General features: G+C 47.7%; 1 protein-coding gene across 1 annotated transcript in view; it reads right to left on the reverse strand.

The window, feature by feature from the left end:
• The window catches only part of CPEB3 (cytoplasmic polyadenylation element binding protein 3), a 270,166-nt gene that overhangs the window by 151,043 nt on the left and 97,620 nt on the right, over positions 1–21,503 (reverse strand). Inside the window, 1 exon segment of the mRNA XM_030203002.1 lies at positions 8,462–8,485. Within this exon segment, the coding sequence (XP_030058862.1) occupies positions 8,462–8,485 (24 nt within the window).

The following is a 21,503-nucleotide window of genomic DNA, read 5'->3' on the forward strand; positions in this document are numbered from 1 at the left end:
TTAATACAGTAATTTAGAGGGGGGAGGGGAGGGGGGGAGGGAAGGTGGGGGGGGGGGGGGAGAAAAGAAAAATTGATGATAGCGGTTTTGCTGTATTAGTGCAGGATGGCAATGTTAAATGCCTGAGATGTTATGTTAATATGGAATTGTTTTGGAGATGCATTCATCAATAAAAATTATTAAACCTAAAACTGATCATATAACTGATTTGTGTGTGTGTTTGGGGGGGGGGGGGAGATAGGTAGAAGCTAGTACAGGGCCGGTCTTTTGGCAGAGGCGACCGAGGCGGCCACATCGCGGCGCGCCTCAACTCTGCCTCCGCCCTGACCTCTGCGCGCATCATCATGATCCCGCTCGGCCGCTCCGCTCCCGCCACCACTGGCGCCCACCCCCGGCTTGGGCCCGCTGAGCCCGCCGTCAGCTCCCAAGTCCCCGGACCCCGGCGACAGTAACTTGCAGCGAGCCAGCGACGGCCCCACCCTCGACAGAATTGCAGCGATGGCTCACCTCCGCTCCAGCTTTTCACTTCCTGCTCAATGTCCCGCCTTCTGATGAGGTATTTCCTGTTTCCGTAAAGGCGGGAGTCACTGAGCGGGAAAAGCTGGAGCCTGGTCCGAGGTGAGCCATTGTCGCTGTGGTGCGAGCGAGACAGCGAGTGTGTGCAGACTCGTGGAGCGAGCAAAGCGACAGACAGGGCTACAGTTGTGCCATTAAGGCAGGCAGCAAGGTATGATAGCTTTTTTTCTATAGGAACCTTTTTAAATTAAAGTGGTCTTGATTTGCGAATGGAACCTGTCCTGATGATTTGTCATGTTGCCTGTCTCTGTGGTTTGAAATGTTCAGCTGTAGTATGTCCATTTTTGTCAAAGGTTTTGGCCCTTGCTTCCAGTGAGCCACAGTAGTCCCCTTCTTCCCCTTTCAGTCCCTGCCCACCTTTACCCATAGATATCCTTTTAATCTTTTACCTCCCTTCTTCAATGCACTTTAATTTTATTAATTCTTCCTTCTGAGCCTTACTCATCCTCCCCTAAGTGGTCCCATATGCCTCATACTTCCCCAGGGTTCACCCCAAGTCTCACCTGTACTCCACTACACCTCAGTCACCCTCCACCCTCCTAGTATCATTCATTCTCTCACTAGTGCTGCCACACATCCCCATCCATCTTCCTCCCTTAGTGCTCTCCCACTCCAGATCCTGTTATCCTTTCCCAATATTTATGTCCAAGCCTCTCATCTCCCCAGTAGCCTGTATTACAGCCTTAGCCATCCTTGCTGCAGTGCTCCCTTAACTTCATTCATCCTTCCGCTCTCACTCATCCTGCCTCCCCAGTGTTTCCCCTATTGTTAGTCACTTAATTTCTCCACTGCTTCCCCAGGTATCTCCCTTATACCCTCCACATCCAGTGACTCTCCCCTCTTCACCTCCCTCCAGCATCTCTCCCTACCCTATCCCTCTATGTCCAGTATCACCCATCTCTCAATGGGGTGGATCTAGGGTGGGGGGGGGGGCTAGGGTGGGGCCCCACCAAATTGGTCTGCACAGGGCCCCGCACTTGCTAAGACCGGCCCTGAGCTAGTAGCTTTAAGATACATGGAAGAAAGGAGTGAGTGAATGAAGCAGAAGATAAAACTGATATTTGGGAAAGGAAGAAAGAATGAAAGAAAAAAGGAGAGAGAGGAGTGTGATGAGAAGATTGAAAGAGAACAGTAAGAGGCTGCAAACTGTAGGAGATGATGGTGGGGAAGAATGGGTGACAAACCAGAGCTTTCCAATCCCATAGCTATTTGGTTTTTCAATATATGCATAATGAAAATGCAAGAGAAATTTGCATAAAAATGAAGATACATACCTGTAGCAGGTATTCTCTGAGGTCAGCAGGCTGAATAGTATCACTGATGGGTCGTCGTCCTCGACGGCCCAGGAGACCGGAACCTAACAGAACGTTAAAAGTTCTAGAAGCGACGTGGCACGTGTAGGGACACCGTACCGCGCATGCGCGAGTGACTTCCCACCCGCGACATCCGCGCACTTCCCTCAGTTACTTAAAAAGCAAAGTAGAAAAACAACAACTCCTACGGGGAGGAGGGTGGGTTGTGATACTATTCAGCCTGCTGTCCTCGGAGAATACCTGCTACAGGTATGTATCTTCATTTTCTCCGAGGACAAGCAGGCTGAATAGTATCACTGATGGGGTATCCCTAGCACCCAGGCTCACTCAAAACAATGAACATTGGTCAACTGGGCCTCGCAACGGCGAGGACATAACTGAGATTGACCTGAAAACAAAGCCAACTAAGTGAGAGTGCAGCCTGAACAGAAGAGAAAAAGGGCCTAGGAGGGTGGAGTTGGATTCTAAACCCCAAACAGATTTTGTAACACCGACTGCCCAAATCAACTGTCACGTCGGGTATCCTGCTGAAGGCAGTAATGAGATGCGAATGTGTGGACAGATGACCACGTTGCAGCCTTGCAAATTTCTTCAATGGAGACTGACTAAGTGAGCCACTGACGCAGCCATGGCTCTAACATTATGAGCCATGACATGGCCCTCTAAAGTCAACCCAGCTTGGGCATAAGTGAAGGAAATGCAATCTGCTAGCCAATTGGAGATTGTGCGCTTTCCGATGGCAACCCCCATCCTGTTGGGATCAAACAAAACAAACAACTGGGCGGACTGTCGATAGGGCTTTATCCACTCCACGTAAAAGGCCAATGCTCTCTTACAGTCCAAGGTGTGCAACTTGTCCTCACCAGGGTGGGTATGTGGACGGGGAAAAAATGTTGGCAAGACAATTGACTGGTTCAGATGGAACTCCAACACCACCTTCGGCAGGAACTTAGGGTGAGTGCGTAGGACTACTCTGTTATGATGAAATTTTAAATAAGGAACTTGTACTACCAGAGCTTGGAGCTCACTGACCCTACGAGCTGAGGTAACAGCCACCAACAAAATTACCTTCCAGGTCAAGTACTTTAGATGGCAGAAATTCAGTGGCTCAAAAAGAGGTTTAATCAGCTGAGTGAGAACAACGATGAGATCCCATGACACTGGTGGAGGTTTGACAGGGAGCTTTGACAAAAGCAAACCTCTCATGAAGCTAACAACTAAAGGCTGTTCAGAGATAGGCTGACCTTCCATATGTTGATGGTAAGCACCGATTGCACTAACATGTACTCTTACGGAGTTGGTCTTAAGCCCAGACTCTGATAAGTGCAGAAGGTATTCAAGCAGGGTCCGTGTAGGACAAGAGAAAGGATCTAGGGCCTTGCTGTCACACCAGACGGCAAACCTCCTCCATCTAAAAGAGTAACTCCTTTTCATGGAATCTTTCCTGGAAGCAAGCAAAACTTGGGAGACACCCTCTGAAAGGCCTAAAGAGGCAACTTCTAAGTTCTCAACATCCAGGCCGTGAGAGCCAGAGACTGGAGGTTGGGATGAAGAAGCAACCCCTCGTTCTTAGTGATGAGGGTCGGAAAACACGCTAATCTCCACGGTTCTTCAGAGGACAAGTCCAAAAGAAGAGCGAACCAGATCTGGCGGGGCCAGAAAGGCGCTATCAGAATCATGGTTCCGCCGTCTTGCTTGAGTTTCAGCAGAGTCTTTCCTACCAAGGGTATGGGAGGATACGCATACAGAAAACCTGTCCCCCAATGCAGGAGAAAAGCATCCAATGCTAGTCTGTCGTGGGCCTTAAGTCTGGAGCAGAACTGAGGGACCTTGTGATTGGTCTGAGAGGCGAAAAGATCCGCCGAGGGGGTGCCCCACACTCGAAAGATCTTGCGGACAACATCCATGTTCAGAGACCACTCGTGAGGTTGCATGATCCTGCTCAACCTGTCTGCCAGACTGTTGTTTACGCCTGCCAGATACGTGGCTTGGAGAAACATGCCATGCTGATGCGCCCAAAGTCACATCCTGACAGCTTCCTGACACAGAGGATGAGATCCTGTGCCCCCCTGCTTGTTGGTGTAATACATCCTGAATGTCTGTCTGAATTTGGATAATCTGATTGGACAGCCGGTCTCTGAAAGTCTTTAGAGCATTCCAGATCGCTCATAAATCCAGAAGGTTGATCTGAAGACCTGATTCCTGATTGGACCAAGCTCCTTCAGTGTGCAGCCCGTCTACATGAGTTCCCCACCCCAGGAGGGATGCATGCGTCGTCAGCACTTTTTGTGGCTGAGGAATTTGGAATGGACGTCCCAAGGTCAGATTGGTGCGAATGGTCCACCATTGCAGGGAATTGCAAAAATCGGTGGAAAGATGAATGACGTCCTCTAGATCCCCCGTAGCCTAACACCACTGGGAAACTAGGGTCCATTAAGCTGATCTCATGTGTAGTCGTGTCATGGGAATCACATGAACTGTGGAGGCCATGTGGCCGAAAAGTCTCAACATCTGCCGAGCTGTGATCTGTTGAGATGTTCGAGCTGAGGAGACTAGTGACAGAAGATTGTCTGCCCTTGCCTGGGGAAGATAAGCTTGAGCCATCCGTGTGTCCAACAGAGCTCCTATGAATTCTAGTTTCTGCATTGGGACAAGATGGGACTTGGGATAATTTATTACAAACCCCAGTAGCTCGAGCAGGTGAATAGTCATGCGCATAGACCGTAGAGCGCTTGCCTCTGAGGTGTTCTTCACCAGCCAATCGTCAAGATAAGGAAACACATGTACTCCCAGTCTGCGTAGCGATGCTGCGACAACTGCCAAGCACTTTGTAAAGACCCTGGGCGCAGATGTGAGATCAAAGGGCAGTACGCAGTACTGAAAGTGCTGGGTCCCCAGACGGAATCGAAGGTACTTCCTGTGAGCTGGAAGCACTGAGATGTGAGTATAGGCATCCTTTAAGTCCAGAGAGCATAGCCAATCGTTTTCCTGAATCATTGGAAGAAGGGTGCCTAGGGAAAGCATCCTGAACTTTTCTCGAACCAGATATTTGTTCAGGGAACTGAGTTCTAGGATGGGACACATCCCCCGTTTTCTTTTCCAACGAGGATGTGCCTGGAATAGAATCTCAGCCCTTCTTGCCCGAGTTGTACGGGCTCGACCGCATTGGCGCTGAGAAGGGTGGAGAGTTCCTCTGCAAGTACCTGCCTGTGCTGGAAGCTGTAGGACTGAGCTGCCGGTGGGCAATTTGGAGGTTTTGATTCCAGATTGAGAGTGTACCTGAACCGGACTATTTGAAGAACCCACCTGTCGGAGGTTATGAGAGGCCACCTTTGGTGAAAAAATATTAACCTCCCCCCAACAGGTAGATAGTCCGGCACAGATACTTTTACCTCGGCTATGCTGCTCTGGAGGCAGTCAAAAACCCGTCCCTGGTTTTTGCTGGGGAGCCGGAGGGGCCTTTGGTGCACGCCGCTGACGGGAACGGACCTGCTGGGAACGAACCTGAACAGGCTGACGAGAGGCAGGAGCATACCTATGCCTGTTATAGGAATAGGGAGCACTCTTCCTCTTTCCAAAATACCTTCTAGAGGAGGAGGTAGTAGCAGAAGATGTCCGGTGGGAGAGAGAATCCATAGCATCATGATGCTTCTTGAGGGTATCAACCATTATCCTCAACCTTCTCTCCAAAAAGATTATCCCCCTGGCAAGGAACATCTGTCATTCGCTGCTGGGTCTTCTGATCCAGGTCCGAGACATGCAGCCATGAGAGCCTGCGCATCATGATACCCTGAGCAACTACTCAGGATGCAGCATCAAAAGTGTCGTAAGCTCCCCTGGCCAGGAATTTGCAACATGCCTTCTGCTGCCTGACCACCTGGTGAGCAGGTTCAGCAAGCTCAGGAGGAAGAGCATCAACCAAACCGGACAGTTGCTTCACCAAGTTCCATAAGTGAATGCTCGTGTAGAGCTGGTATGTCTGAATTTTGGCGGCGAGCATTGCAGCCTGATACGTACGCCTCCCAAAAGAATCCAAGGTCCTAGACTCTCTGCCAGGGGGTGCCAAAGCATAGTCCCTAGTACTCTTGGATCTTCTGAGAGCAGAGTCCACCACCATAGAATTGTGAGGAAGTTGGGCCTTCACCATCACAGGCTCACCATGGACTCTGTACTGGGACTCAGACTTCTTGTTGACAACTGAATTAGAGAGAGGACGAGACCAATTCCGCCACAACGCTTCCCTGAGCGTATTGTGCAGAGGGGCCATTGTAACCTCTATAGATGGAGAAGGATAATCCAGGACCTCGAACATCTCAGCCCTGGGTTCATCCATAGCCTCCATGGGAAACGGAATGTCCTTAGACATTTTCCGCACAAAAGATGAGAAAGTAAGACTCTCAGGTGGAGATTGTCTGACTTCAATAGGCGGAGTAGGATCAGAAGGGAGCCCCTAGGAATCTTCCTCCGAAAAATACCTGGGGTCTTCCTCCTCTCCCCATGAACGCTCCTCTTTGGTGTCGGACAGAAGCTCATGAAGAGCAGCCCGAACTCGATCCTGTCTCAACTTAGAGGATCGACGTCCTCTTGGGGGATGCTGAGAAGTCGACCCCTGCCTGGACTCCGGCGAAGCTTCCTCCACCGACGTCGAAAGAGAGTCAACCGGGTGGTAGCCTGCTCTGGTGCCGCAAGCGGTACCGAGGGCGGGGACCTCCTCACAGGGGATGGGCCAGGCAGTGTCTCAGCAGTAGGCGCAAGCACCTCAGGCACCGAAGCAGAACGATGGAGTCATGCATCCAGAAGATCTGGAAGAAGAGCCCGGAGACGTTCATTGATAGCTTCCATCGGGAAAGGCTATGGGTCCGATGCAGGAGTCGGTGCCAGAATCCATTGGGGCTCGAGAGCCAGTACCGGGCTGCCAGACGACCTATGCCTCGGCACCTCCTGAATGGAGGGTGAGTGGTCCTCCCAGCGCCAATGCTTCTCGGGTGCCAACTCCCTCGGTACTGTGTCTGGAAGGAGATCGATGGTGATGCTTCTTAGCCTTCGCTCGACGCCCATCATCGACACTCCTCGGTACCGATGAGGACGACGTGGAATCCTCACGCCTCCTCGGGGCCGGGTCTGATGAAAGGCGGTCCCGGGGGGCCTGCATAGCAGGAGGCCTCGAGACGGGTGGAGACTCGCTTGATGCCTCACTGCTCCCAGCTGTGAAAGGTCTTTCAGCAGCCATTACCTGATCTCTCGGTGCCATTTCCCTCGACGCCGATGACCTCGGTCCCGATGTCGATGTCGAAGGACCGGACCGATCTGGAAAAAGCCACTCGTGCTGAGCCTCTCGAGATACCTGGGTCCTCTTTTTCATCAACTTGCACAACTTACAAGCTGATGGAAGATGATCAGGCCCGAGGCACTGGATGCAACACGCTTGAGGGTCAGTAGATGAGATGGTCCGATTACAGCGAGTGCAGCACTTAAAGCTGCTGGGAGGCCGCGAGGACATGGACGGAAAAATCGCGTCCATGAAATTAAACAGCTCGATTGTGCCAGGAAAAAAGGCACAGAAGAAAAAAGGAAAAAAAAACACACAGCCAAGCGGCCTGAAGATGGCCGCGAGCGGAAAAAGAAAGGAAACTTGAAGCAGGAAGAAAACTACGAAAATAAATGAAAACTAGATATTTTTTTTTAATTAGGAAGCACAAAAAAATAAAATAAAGAAAAAACTACAAAAAACGCGAACTCACAGTCTCCTGGGCGATGAAGAAGAGCCATCGGTCGGTAAAACAACTCTCCTGAAGCGTGGAGAAAAAGAAACTGAGGGAAGCGCGTAGGCGTCGCGGGCGGGAAGTCACTCGCGCATGCGTGGTACGGTGTCCCCGCACGTGCTACGTCGCTTCTAGAACTTTTAAAGTTTTGTTAGTTTCCGGTCTCCTGGGCCTTTGCGGACGACGACCCACAAGTGATACTATTCAGCCTGCTTGTCCTCGGAGAACTGGGTTTCCAAATGAACAGAAATGTACACTTGCACATCTATTATGGCTAACATGAAAATCCCAACTGGCTATGAGGTCATTAGGACAGGCTTGGGGAAACCTAAAGTAGTGACTGGGATAAGGAATCCTTTTTTTCTTTAACTTGCAGGGAGGCCTTTATGAACTACTTTGTGCCAGCATTCAGCGACCCAAGAAAAACTGACAATATACAATGGCCTCCATGCAACCAAACTCATCTAGCTTGTATCTAAGAATCTGGACCTGCTTGAGCAAAATTTCAGCAGTCTTGGAATGCAATCAGTGAAAAATCAACATTCTATACGATAGGCAAAGGGTTAATTCTTAAATCATTTAAAGAAGCAACAAACTGCAAGCTGCAAGTTAAAGACAATCATTAATGGCTTCAAATCTTTGTCACTGTAAGAACTGCACAGAAAGCAGAACAAAATCAAATGTGCCGTTAGTTGTAATTAAACCTATAATCCTAAATCACTTGTCACCACCACATCATGATTTCACTACCACTATTCTTTATCTCACAATTTGACAAGCAAAAGCACAAAAACAGATTTGTTTTTTTACCTCTTCTCCGCCCATAGCTCCTGGCTGCATGTAAAACAGAAAGAAAAACTGTGGGTATTACAGTTATTTATGTTATTAAATTTCAGTTAAGAACAAATTTCATCTTGGATGCATGAAGTTGAAATATTAAGTTCTTTCAGTCAACTAAACTAATGCTAAAAAAAAAAAAAAAAAGGCCATTTATAAATGGCCAAAAAAGTTAAGAAAAATAACTGTACAACAGCACTATTCTCAAGTTTTTCAGGCAAAGAGTTCAGACTTTAAAGTCTCCTTGTTTTCTAGGTTCAGGTTTTCATCCATATCCTTGAGACACATCCAGCCTGCTGGGTCTTCCCAGAGAACTAGGATGAAAACAACTGTGAAGGATATTTTCTACAAAGGGTACTGACAGCACCACAGTCTGAACTTAGCACATTTTATATTTTGAAATTTGTCTTCAGAATTTGTAGTATTTGAAATGACAGTTTTAATTTAAAAAAAAAAAAACACCTTTATGAAGAGAAAGGCTAGCGATATCATAGAAATGCATTACCCAATATCCATCTACTTTAATAGTATATAAAAATATTACTGAAAAACAAACTGGAGAATAAAAACTGGAAATAAGACATTTACTTTGTGTTGACTATATTTTGACAGGTGAAGATTTTAGTTACAATATACAAAGTTTCACATTACATAATTGTTTGTTTAGATAGTTTAAATCTTAATGTTTATTAAAGAAACATTTTTTCATTCTGACTTCTTAAATACAACCCTGATTATTTCTAGAAATTTTCCCAGGGTTCTTTTTTTAGTTGTTTAACTAGAAACTCAAGATACTTGACTGTGGTGAAAGATTTAAGAAAAGCAGGCCTTGAAGACAACAGCCTCTACTGCAGGTGCTCATTTCAACACCCTTGACAAACTTGGCCACTTAGCACCTGCCCTCCAAACATTATCTCTCCAGCTCTAGATACTACTCATTATGTAAATAAGGACACCAAGATTTGGTTTCATTTCCTGATGAACACTATCATCTATGCCTCCTAGCTTTCTTATTAGGCTGTCCCTACTTAAGACAATATAAACCAGTGCTCCTCATGGTAAGGCCAGCAAGCCAGTGGTGCTGCCACGCTCTCCCTCTCCCTACAGGGACCACCACTGTCACAGTGAATTTTGTTTTTACTATAGGCTCCTGGGAATTAGTAGGAAGACAAAGCCAGAGACTCACCTGCAGGAGGAGGGAAGACCTTGCTGAGCGCTCAGACTTCTCTCAGCAAGGCCAGAATGCTTTAGGAACAGCCCTTTGTGTCAGGGACCAGTCTAGGGTACCAGTGCTATTATTAGCAGCCACATAAAAATAACCAGGAGATAAGTGCAAAATTCATCTTTTTAGCAGTCATTTATTCTGACTGCCATACGTGTGTTAGTTTTCTGAGGGCATTACTCAATAGTTATTTAATTTGGTGTCTATCTCCTGGGAGTTATGGTGTGGTCTCTGCACACCTTATCATCGTGGCAACTATTTGCAATAGACAGCAAGTTATTCTGTGTTCCTTTATTTTTGAATGCTGGCTTTGTACAGTTTGAGACTCTTTTTTTTTGACTTAACATAGGCAGCCGAGACCCCTCGGGGCTAACAACATATTTTTGACATTAAATAACAACAGGACTCAAGGTATTTCTTGAAATGGCACAACTTGGCCGCAGCTTTATTTTAAAAAACGTACATCATAACCCTGGGTATACTCAAGCCAGTCAGCCTTCCAGCTTACTAGCCTACCTAGTCCGCCGCAATTTAGCAAGACTGGTCACGGGATACCAAGCTCCCGCCGCAAAGCAAGGTAGCTCAATCGTAAGCGCAGCTATCCCGGCTGCCTAGCTTACTCCCTCAGGCTTGGGTACCCCGCCAAAGCTGCGACATAGTACATGTGTGATCGCATCAACATTTCAACTCGGGGGGGGGGGGGAGGGGCTGGGTGCAGGTCTGAAGCCCGGACACCGGAAGAGGACGTCCGGGCTCTGCGTCGGGGTTACATACCCTTTACCTCTCCACCCATCCCAGTGGGGTGCTGCCGCATGGCGGGAAAAATTCCCGCTGGACTTCGCCTGCACCACCCTGCTGGGATCCATGCGCATGCTTCTCTGTTCCTAGGCTTAGTCTCCCATACAGAATCCTTGGGGAGAGAGCCTAGAAACAAAGAAGCAGATGTTAATTTAGTATCTCTGTGCCAGACAGCATTGTAGGATTGGGATTTAGATTTGAGGACACTCAAGGCTCCTCCTACATTCAAACCTCACAGAGGCTTTTAACAGAAACAGCCCATCTTCCTTGTTTCTGGATAGCACTGCTAGGGATAAGGCCTAAATATAGCCAGAGCCAACAGGCAGATATAAACTGGGCCATCCAAACCTTGCAGATACAAGAGTAATGCAGGTTTATATTTGTATTCTGTATAATTTGTCCCATGCTATTTTTTGCACCTTTTAATGGTTAAGCAAACCATAGATCACCTCACCTTTTTGACAGGATCAACGTTTGTAAGATTTAATCTTATCTAGCAGGGAGAAACCTTAAACACAGAGGGAGAAAGAACGATGGCAAAAATATAGAAACATTTGACAAACTAGAACTGATGTCACCGACAGTGTCGCAATGTCACCAACAGTGTTGCAATGTCACACAAGAAAATTATTTCTGGTTCTTTAGCCTCTTTGGATCCAAAATGGCCACTGTTTAAAAATGAGTAAATGTCACAGAAAAGCTCCATTTACTATCCCTGGCTATCCTCTTAAATGGATCACCTCCTCCATTAAGTACTTAAGCATATTTTTTGATAGAGATCTTCTTAGTACTATTAAACTTAATATAGACAAAATCACTTCTAAAGTAGAGGAATCTCTCTCATCCTGGTCTTCCCTGAATCTCTCATGGTGGGGCAGATTCAACCAAACAAAATAATGAAGAATCCAATGATAATGCAAAGATATATGGTGCTATTTAAAAAAAAAAATGAGGGAAAAGACCTCAAAACACCCAAATGCTTACTATGATTTTGGCGTCTTTTACTGGGGTTGTGGCATTCATCATTGGTCTAAAAAAACTCGTAACATTTTATTTTTTATTTTAATAATTACTTTGTTTACTTTATATTAGTCCTTTGTTAAAATAATTTTCTTCATTTTTACTTTTTTTTATTTCAACACAAAAATCATTCTGTTTTGACAATACAATGGCAGCTGTGTACTTGTCTTTCAAAATAATCTTAATACCAAATGTAAAACAAGAAAAGTCGAGCACTTAACTGACTCTCGACGGCTTGTTTGATTTTTAGAGTCTCAGTTTGTTTTCTCTATTTTTTGTTACGGGGCAGACAATACCATTAAGATGATGGTAATTCCTAAAGTTAAATAAATTTTGAGCATGATTCCTTTACTTTTCCCTAGCTCCTTCTATAAATCCTTAGGAATTTAATGACCAAATTTCTATGGAACTCAAAAGCTCCTTGGATTTATCTAGTTAAACTAAAAATCGCTTAAACCACATGGACGAGTTAATTTTCCAGACCTTTTAGTATATCATAAAGCTTATATCACTCATCAGGTTCTAGAATGGATCATCCCCTCCTGCCCCACCTCCTTGCCCAGATGGCTGCTTTACTTATCAAAGATCCTGTTTTGCACTCCCGATTACTGGGTATGCATCTCCCTGAGAGTATTGCTATTAATCCTATCATTAATACCACACAAATTACTAGTCTACTTTGACAATTTGTTAACTCCATGGTCAAACTCAATATATATGACTATCTGGAATACTCCCATGGTTCTAATACACACACACACAAAAAAAAACACACACACACAAATTTCTTGGTACAAAAGGGGAAAAAAAAAGTCATACTTGAATCCATATAATGGAACACCTAACATCCCTGTTTTCCTATAAATTTCTACATTTGAACTCATCTGTATCCATGCACAAAAATACCGACATGGATTAAGATGGCATCAGCATGAATACACCTGGAACAGAGCTGTGTTTTTACACTTTTGCTTTCTTTTCCTTAAATTATACTTGGGTAAAAGAAGATCCAGAGTTATCCCCCATCAGTATCTGGTCCCTGGTACACAACTGGCAGATCGATTCCTTTATAGCTCTAATATTTGACTTAGCATCCGAGGTCTCTGTTGGATAAAAGAGGCAGTGATCCAACTGGAGTTGGAACTTGGAAGCTTCTTTTCCAAAACCTGGGTTAGCACTGGTAGAGTAGAAATTTGATTAAGGTAATTTCTAAAAATCAACAGATCATAGATAAATGCAGGTGGAACTGATAAACATAATCCATGAACCTTCATCCTATTATTTTTAAGCTGTACAATAATATATACTTTGTATGCCTATATTGTTTAGCTTTTCAGAACATCCAAGGGGAATATTATGAACAAGGTATGGCGATGGGGGCAAGTCTAGCACCATCTATAGCAACACTGTACTTGGCAAAATTTGAAGAACAATTTGTATATGGTTCAAGGGAATTTCAGAATATTTCCCTTTGGAAGCGTTTCTTAGATGACATTTTTTTCATTTGGAATGGTACATCTCAGCTGCTGATGGATTTTATGGATAAATTGAATTCTTGTCAATCAAATTTGAGGTTTACTTTTCATCATCATGCTCAAGGATTGGAATTCTTGGCTGTTTGGGTTTATAGATTAAACAATCAGTTGCACACTACTCTCTTTCAGAAACCTGCAACACGTAATACTTTATTGCATTTTTCCAGCTCCCATCCTTACCACTTGAAAGCTAGCTTACCGATTAGCCAGTTTTTAAGAATAAAAAGAATTTGTTCAAATAACACTGCATTTGAAACCCAAGCATTAGCGATGACCAAGCGCTTTCAAGAACGCAGTTATCCGAGATCGATTGTGCGAAAAGCCTATTTGAGAGCAAAAGTTTTTCAGAGAGAATTGCTATTACAATACCGGTCAAAAGAAGAAGATGATAAATATCAATGATCCCTTACTCTCCTTTAAGCTCCAGGATTAACAGTAGCATTCACCTGCATTTGCGGATGCTACAAATATATGATTGCTTTTCAGAACATCCAATGTGTGCGTTTAGTCGCAGTAAGACATTAGGTGAGATATTCAGCTATAAACATTTGGATTATGTGAACTCTCCTGATGTTTTGGAGCATTTCAAATGTGGATCTTGCCAGTGGTGTGAATTGACTATTGAAGGTCCCATGTGGCAATATTCTTTGACAAAGTCCGGTTTATGCACGTTCTCATACTACCTGCCTGACTAATAATATAGTGTATGCAATTGTATGCCCTTGACAGAAAGTGTATATCGGCAGATCGAGTCGCTCGGCACGTGCTCGGTTAAATGAGCACAAATCCAGGATTAAGAATCAGGTCCTTACCGCACCATTATTGTGACATTGGATGGAATTCCATCATTTGTTAACTGATATTAAATGGAGAATTCTAGATCATGTGCAGTTGGGGTGGGAGGGTGGAAATGCGAATCAACTTGTAAACTTCAAAGAACAGCGTTGGATTTTTCAACTACAAACTTTACAACCTGCAGGGCTCAATTCTGACATTGACTGGTGGTCTCTGGTTTGATTGGGTGCTGAGGTATTTCTATGACCCAGTCAGAAGACATGTTGTGTGATCAGCTGTGTACTATTTAAACGTTGGTGCAGAGATGCCACAGCCATTTTTTTTCAAATTTTTCTAGGAGCATAACTATTCTGTAGCTGTGAGTATATAAGGAAACAAAGGGGCAGACGATCTGCAAGCTCCAAGATGGAAAATATACAAAGCAGATCGTTGATGGATAAAAAATGATTTTAATAATAAATTAGAATATGCATACAATAGCCCATTTTTTATCCATCAACGATCTGCTGTGAGTATATAAACATTTATACATATAAGGGGAGAAGGTAAAATTATGTATCATTCCTGATAATTTTCTTTCCATTAATCATAGCTGATCAATCCATAGACTGGTGGGTTGTGTCCATCTACCAGCAGGTGGAGATAGAGAGCAATCCTTTTGCCTCCCTATATGTGGTCATGTGCTGCCGGAAACTCCTCAGTATGTCGATATCAAAGCTCCATCCGCAGGACTCAGCACTTAGAGAATTACACCCACAAAGGGACACTCTGCCCAGCTCACCACCGCCGAAACGGGGGAGAGAAATCAACCCAGCTCATCCCCACACAAGTGGGGGAGGGGAATCCGTCCAGCTCATCCCCGCAGAGCGGGGGAGGGACACCACACCCGCCGATGCGGGGGGATCTGGCTTATCCTGCGACCGCAACCGCAGGAGGAGCTGGCTGACCCTAACACCGCCGAAGCGGGAGGGATATAAGGCTGCCCTACTGCCGCACGAAGCAGGACAGAGCGCCGGCAGAATTTAGATCTCAATCCAGCCCCGTAAAACGGAGGAGAGAGGAATGCAGCAGCTCACTGTAACACAAAATCGTCTCAACTCCAGAAGAATTCAATCGAAAAAACCTTGAACACGAAGATCCTCCTGAACAGGAACAGAAGACTAAACTTGAACCTGAAATGCAACCAGAATATAAACAGTACAGATATCTGGGAGGGGTTATGGATTGATCAGCTATGATTAATGGAAAGAAAATTATCAGGTATGATACATAATTTTACCTTCCATATCATCATGCTGATCAATCCATAGACTGGTGGGATGTACCGAAACAGTACTTATCCAGGGCGGGACATAGAAATCCCTGACCGCAACACTGAAGCTCCAAACCGGGCCTCCACCCGAGCAGCCACAGTCCAGCGGTAATGCCTGGAGAAGGTATGAGCCGATGCCCAAGTTGCCGCCTTACAAATCTCTTCCAAGGAGACGGACCCGGCCTCTGCCATCGAGGCCGCCTGTGCTCTAGTGAAGTGAGCCTTCAGCTGAATAGGCAGCATCTTCCCTGCGGCCACATAAGCTGCTGCAATGGGTTCCTTGACCCATCGTGCCACTGTAGGCTTGGATGCCTGCAGACCCTTACGAGGACCTGCGAACAGCACGAACAGATGATCTGACTTCCGGAAATCATTGGTCACTTCCAAGTATCTGATGATGACTCGTCTCACATCCAGAAATTTGAGAGCAGAGTACTCCTCTGGGTAGTCCTCCCTACGAAAGGAGGGTAGGCAGAGCTGCTGATTCACATGGAAACGAGTAACAATCTTGGGCAGGAAGGAAGGTACCGTGCGAATAGACACTCATGCCTCATTGAACTGCAGAAAGGGCTCCCGACATGATAGCGCCTGGCGCTCGGAAACTCATCTGGCTGAAGTGATAGCCACCAAAAAGACTTCTTTCAACATCAGGTCTTTCAGAGATGTCCTCGACAAGGGCTCAAAAGGCGGCTTCTGCAAGGCTCTTAGCACTAGATTGAGATTCCACGCAGGCACCACCGAACGCAGAGGAGGGCGTAGGTGATTAACTCCCTTGAGAAAGCACACCACATCAGGCTGCGAGGCCAGGGAAGCACCCTTCAGGCGACCCCAGAAGCAAGCCAGAGCCACCACCTGGACTTTAAGGGAAACTGAGCGACAGGCCTTTCTCCAGACCTTCTTGCAGGAACGCCAACACTGAAGAAATTGGAGCAGTGAAGGGAGAAAGAGAGCCTGCCTCACACCACGATGCAAAGGTACGCCAAACCCTGGCGTAAGCAGTAGAAGTAGAGTGCTTCCTCGCTCTCAGCATAGTGGCGATGACCTTGTCTGAGAAGCCCTTCTTCCTCAGACGCTGCCGCTCAATAGCCAGGCTGAAAGACCAAAGGAGGAGGGATCCTCCATCACCACGGGACCCTGATGCAACAGGCCCCGCTCCGCTGGCAGCCACAGAGGGCCGTCCACTGAGAGCCTGATCAAGTCTGCATACCAGGGACGTCTGGGCCAGTCCGGACCCACCAGGATTACCCGGCTCGGATGCTTTGCTACCCGGCCTAGCACCCTGCCCAACATGGGCCAGGGCGGGAACACATAGAGGAGCTCCTGTGTCGGCCACTGTTGGAGAAGAGCATCTACTCCCAGAGATCAAGGGTCCCGTCCTCTGCTGAAAAAGCGCGGCACTTGGCAATTGGCCGATGACGCCATCAGATCTAGGCTCGGCTGGCCCCAGCGCTTCGTGATGTCCAAGAACGCCTGAGCAGATAGCTGCCACTCTCCGGGATCCAAGGTATGGCGACTGAGAAAGTCCACCTTGACATTCATGACTCCCACAATGTGGGCCGCTGACAGCTGTTCCAGGTTCGCTTCCGCCCACTGGCATAGATTCATGGCCTCCTTGGCTAGAGGGGTGCTCTTGGTACCTCCCTGGCGATTGACATAGGCCACAGCCGTGGCATTGTCCGACAGGACCCGTACCGGCTTCAACGCCAGAACCGGGAGAAACTCCAAAAGTGCCAACCGAATGGCTCTGAGTTCCAGGAGGTTGATAGGCCTCTTTGCCTCTGCAGGAGACCAGAGCCCCTGTGCTGTCCTTCCCAAGTAGTGGGCTCCCCAGCCCGTCAAAGAGGCACCCGTCGTGACGACAACCCACTCCGGGGTCAAAAGAGGCATTCCTGCGGACAGCTCGTCTGGCCTCAGCCACCAGCTCAGCGCCTTGCACACCGCTGGATCCAAGGGAAGGCGCACAGCGTAATCCTCCGACACTGGAGACCAGCGCTGCAGCAGAGAGTGCTGTAGAGGTCTCATATGGGCCCTGGCCCAGGGCACTACTTCCATCGTGGCCATCATAGAGCCCAACGGCTGCACATAGTCCCAAGCCTGAAGAGGAGAGGCTACTAGGAACTGGTCCACCTGAGCCTGAAGCTTGACAATCCGATTGTCTAGCAGGAACACTCTGCCCACTTGGGTGTCGAAACGAACTCCCAGATACTCCAGGGACTGAGTCGGGCGCAGCTGGCTTTTCTCCCAGTTGATGATCCACCCCAGGGAGCTCAAAAGAGCAATCACTCGGTCTGAAGCTCTGCCGCACTCTGCATAAGAGGGGGCTCGGATCAACCAGTCGTCCAGATAAGGATGGACTTGTACTCCTTCCTTGCGTAGGAAGGCCGCGATGACCACCATTACTTTGGAGAAGGTCCGCGGAGCAGTAGCCAACCCGAACGGGAGGGCTCTGAACTGGAAGTGTCGGCCCAGGACTGCAAAGCGCAGAAAGCGTTGATGAGGAGGCCAGATGGGAATATGCAAGTAAGCTTCCTTGATGTCCAAGGATGCCAGGAACTCCCCTGCCTTCACTGCCGCTATAACAGAGCGGAGAGTCTCCATTCGGAAGTGCCAAACTTTCAAGGCCCGATTGACCCCTTTGAGGTCGAGGATAGGCCGTATAGAACCTCCTTTCTTTGGTACCACAAAGTAAATGGAGTAACGTCCCTTGCCAAGCTGATCTTCTGGCACCGGAACAACCGCACTCAGGCGGATCAGATTGTCCAAAGACTGCTGCACTGCCACAGCTTTGACCGGAGACTTGCAGGGAGAGTGCACAAAACCGTCTCTTAAGGGTCAGCAGAACTCTAGCTTGTAGCAGTCTCTGATGACTTCCAGCACCCAAGCGTCTGAAGTTACCCTGGTCCACTCGCCCAGAAACGAGGATAGACGTCCTCCAATCTGCTCTGGGCCATGGACCAGGGCCCCGTCATTGGGTACGAGACCCTGGGGGAGGACCGGAGGACGCACCTCCGGGACGGCGGTCTCTGCGAAAGGAATGCTGCTTGGGGGAGAAGTTCCTTTTAAAGGAAGAGGGGGGCAGAGGAGCCCGACTTGCCTGGGCAATACCGACGGGCTTCCTGAAACCGTCCTTTGGAGGAACCGGGGCGGGCACCACTGGCCCAAGCCCTGACCTCCGGTAACCTCTTGCCCTTAGACGTGCCGAGATCGGTCACAATCTTGTCCAGCTCAACCCCAAAGAGCAGCTTGCCTTTAAAAGGCAACTTAGCCAGGCGAGACTTAGAGGCGTGGTCAGCAGACCAATGCTTCAGCCAAAGCCAGCGCCGTGCAGAGACTGTCTGAGCCATGCCTTTAGCCGAGGCTCTCAAGACATCATACAGCAAGTCTGCCAAGAAGGCCAAGCCAGATTCCAGGGCCGGCCAATCAGCCCTCAAGTAAGGATCCGAGGGGGAAGCCCGCTGCACAATCGTCAGGCACGCCCTGGCCACATAGGAGCCGCAAACTGAGGCCTGCAAACTTAAAGCAGCCGCCTCGAAGGACGACTTTAAAGCCGCCTCCAACCTTCTGTCTTGGGCGACCTTTAGGGCCGTGCCACCTTCCACCGGCAATGCCGTTTTCTTAGTCACCGCAGTGATTAAAGAATGCACGGTAGGCCAAAGAAAGGCCTCCCGTTCACCTTCAGGCAGAGGATAGAGGCGGGACATAGCCCTAGCCACTTTAAGGCTCGCTTCTGGGACATCCCATTGAGCCGAAATCAAGGTGTGCATGGCTTCATGCACGTGTAAGGTTCTAGGCGGGCGCTTCGTCCCCAGCATAATGGCAGAGCCAGCAGAGGCTGAGGGAGAGACGTCCTCCGGAGAGGAAATCTTCAAGATGCTCATGGCCTGCACTAACAGGTTGGGCAATCCTCTGAGCGAAAGATCCATGCTGCAGAGGGGTCATCCACTCCATCCGAGCGGGAATCCGTCTCCTCCAAGGAATCCCCAAAGGACCGTTGGGAGAACTCAGATACGCTGCCCTCATCTACATCAGAGGAGACAGAGTCCTCTAGGGCCTGGAAATCCACCTGAGGGCGTTTGCTTCCGGAGGCCTCAACCCCTTTATCGGACAGGGGAGCAGGGGCAGCGCTTTGCATAAGAAAAGCCTGATACAGCAGCAAAATGAACTCAGGGGAGAAACCCCCGTGCACTTCTGCAGCCTGGGCCACGGCCCTAGACGCACCCTCAACCGGCGCTCGCAAGAGTGGGGGAGAAACATGCTGCGCATCCAAAATGGCGTCCGGCGCGAAACTCCAAGAAGGAGCCGCGCGGGAAAAACAGAGCTTAACTTTGCCGCTTTCTTGCCGTCGCCCGACCATAGCATTAACATCTCCCACCTCGAGGGCGGCCCAAGAAGAAGCCATCCGAGCAGAGTGGCCGGCCAAAATGGGGGGGGGGCGAGCAGCGGGGGATGGGTGTTTATGGCGGGAAAAACCGCCGCACTGGAGGAAGAACCGGGACACTGACCGGACTCCAAACTGACTCCCAAAAAAGGCGATTCAGGCTTTGAAACCCCCACATCCCCGCTAGACGCACACACGCGGTCCGGGGAGCGATTCTTCGCGCCCTCGCCCTCCAACGCCATAAGCCCACTACAAAAGGTAAAAATTACCTGCTTCTCGCTCCAAGCTGTAACGAACTGGTGTCCCAGTGAGCAGCTGCAATAAACGCTGATATAAACGTTGAAATAAACGCCCTTAAAGGACATTCCAATTTTTTTTTTTTTTAACGGACCCAGCGGGAGGGGGGAGAAAAGGAGGGACCTGGGACCACCAGGTTTGCACTTGCTCAAGTAGAGTCCTCAACCCCAGGTACTCAACAAAACCTAAAAATTAGGCTTGGAGACCTAGCCAGAGCTGCTGCTGTGTGTGACCACCACCTGCTGAGATAGAGAACATACTGAGGAGTTTCCGGCAGCACATGACCACATATAGGGAGGCAAAAGGATTGCTCTCTATCTCCACCTGCTGGTAGATGGACACAACCCACCAGTCTATGGATTGATCAGCATGATGATATGGAAACATCTTTATTGTAAGTAGTAGAAGTAATTACACTATGTTAACAGCTTATCTTATGTTGTTGGGGGTTTTTTTTTGGTTTTTTTTTTTTTTTTTTAGAGAACCTCTTCTCTGAGGAAGTTATTGAAACCTGGCCATGTTGGCGGAGGTTCTCCTGCTGTTCAAATTGCTGTTGTCGTTTTTCAGTTTTTAAGAAAAATGCTGAAATAATTCCAAAAATAAGCAGAAAGAATTTTTTTTTTAAAGTAGAACGGGTTGATCCATGACGATTTGCACCTTAACCATTTTCTCTTAATGAACATTGAGTTCGCATGGTGTGAGCTGCATGAAAACATTGTATGAGAGTGGCTGTAATACTGCTTGAGAATCTTTGCTACAGAGGATTATTATTATGAAGTGAATATATGAAAAGAACTCTATAGAAAATATGGGTGTTTGAGACAAGTTATAAATCATATTGTTTGTTGAGTCCCCACATATGAAATATTGGTCTGGCAAATTGAATTTTTCTATATTGTTTAGCAGCAGACCACAGTCTCCTTGGTTGATTGCTCTTAATGACATCGCTTGCTGCTTCTTAAGTTGTCTGTTTTTACTGCATGTTGCTTAAAGGGGTTGTAAGCACTGGAGAAGGATTCCACAGCCCATCCGAGTGACTTATCGTTTACAAGTCATTTAGCTAGACCTTAAATTTTGGGGGTGGGGCTCAAAATGTTGCCTTGCTCCACTTCTCCACCCCCCCACCCCCATGACCTCAAAATATCTGAGCTGGTGGGGATCCCCTAGTTCCAACAGTGAAGGCAGTCTTCCACTCACAGCATGGAAGTTGAAGCGTTCCAAAAGCCGCAGTCACATTGGGTCCCCCCACCCCCAGGCTCAGTTTTGTCAAAAACAAGCATGCATGGAGGGAGGGGCCCAGCACGGCAGCGAAAGTCTATAGAAAGTGCTACTGATTGCTAAGCCATCAGTGCAAGACAGCTTCTGCTAGCGGGAGTTAAGGACCCCCACCAGCCATAGCAGCAGACGGTGCCACAATTTGGGGGGGGGGGTCTGAACCCAAAATGAGGGTCCTAGGCTTCCCTGGTTGCTAAGCCACTGCTTTACAGCACACAAAGATCTTCTGGTCAAAGTTTCTAAATAAAACACACACACACACACACGTGTCAGTATTTCAACTACATTTAACTTGGTTATAAGATTCATATACATTTGGATTAGGGTTCCAAAGTCACAAGTAAACACTTTTCAGCCTTACACTAAAGATGTACTACTACTTA

The sequence above is a fragment of the Microcaecilia unicolor genome, chromosome 5 (genome assembly GCF_901765095.1).
Source record: "Microcaecilia unicolor chromosome 5, aMicUni1.1, whole genome shotgun sequence".
NCBI classification, from domain to species: Eukaryota; Metazoa; Chordata; class Amphibia; order Gymnophiona; family Siphonopidae; genus Microcaecilia; species Microcaecilia unicolor.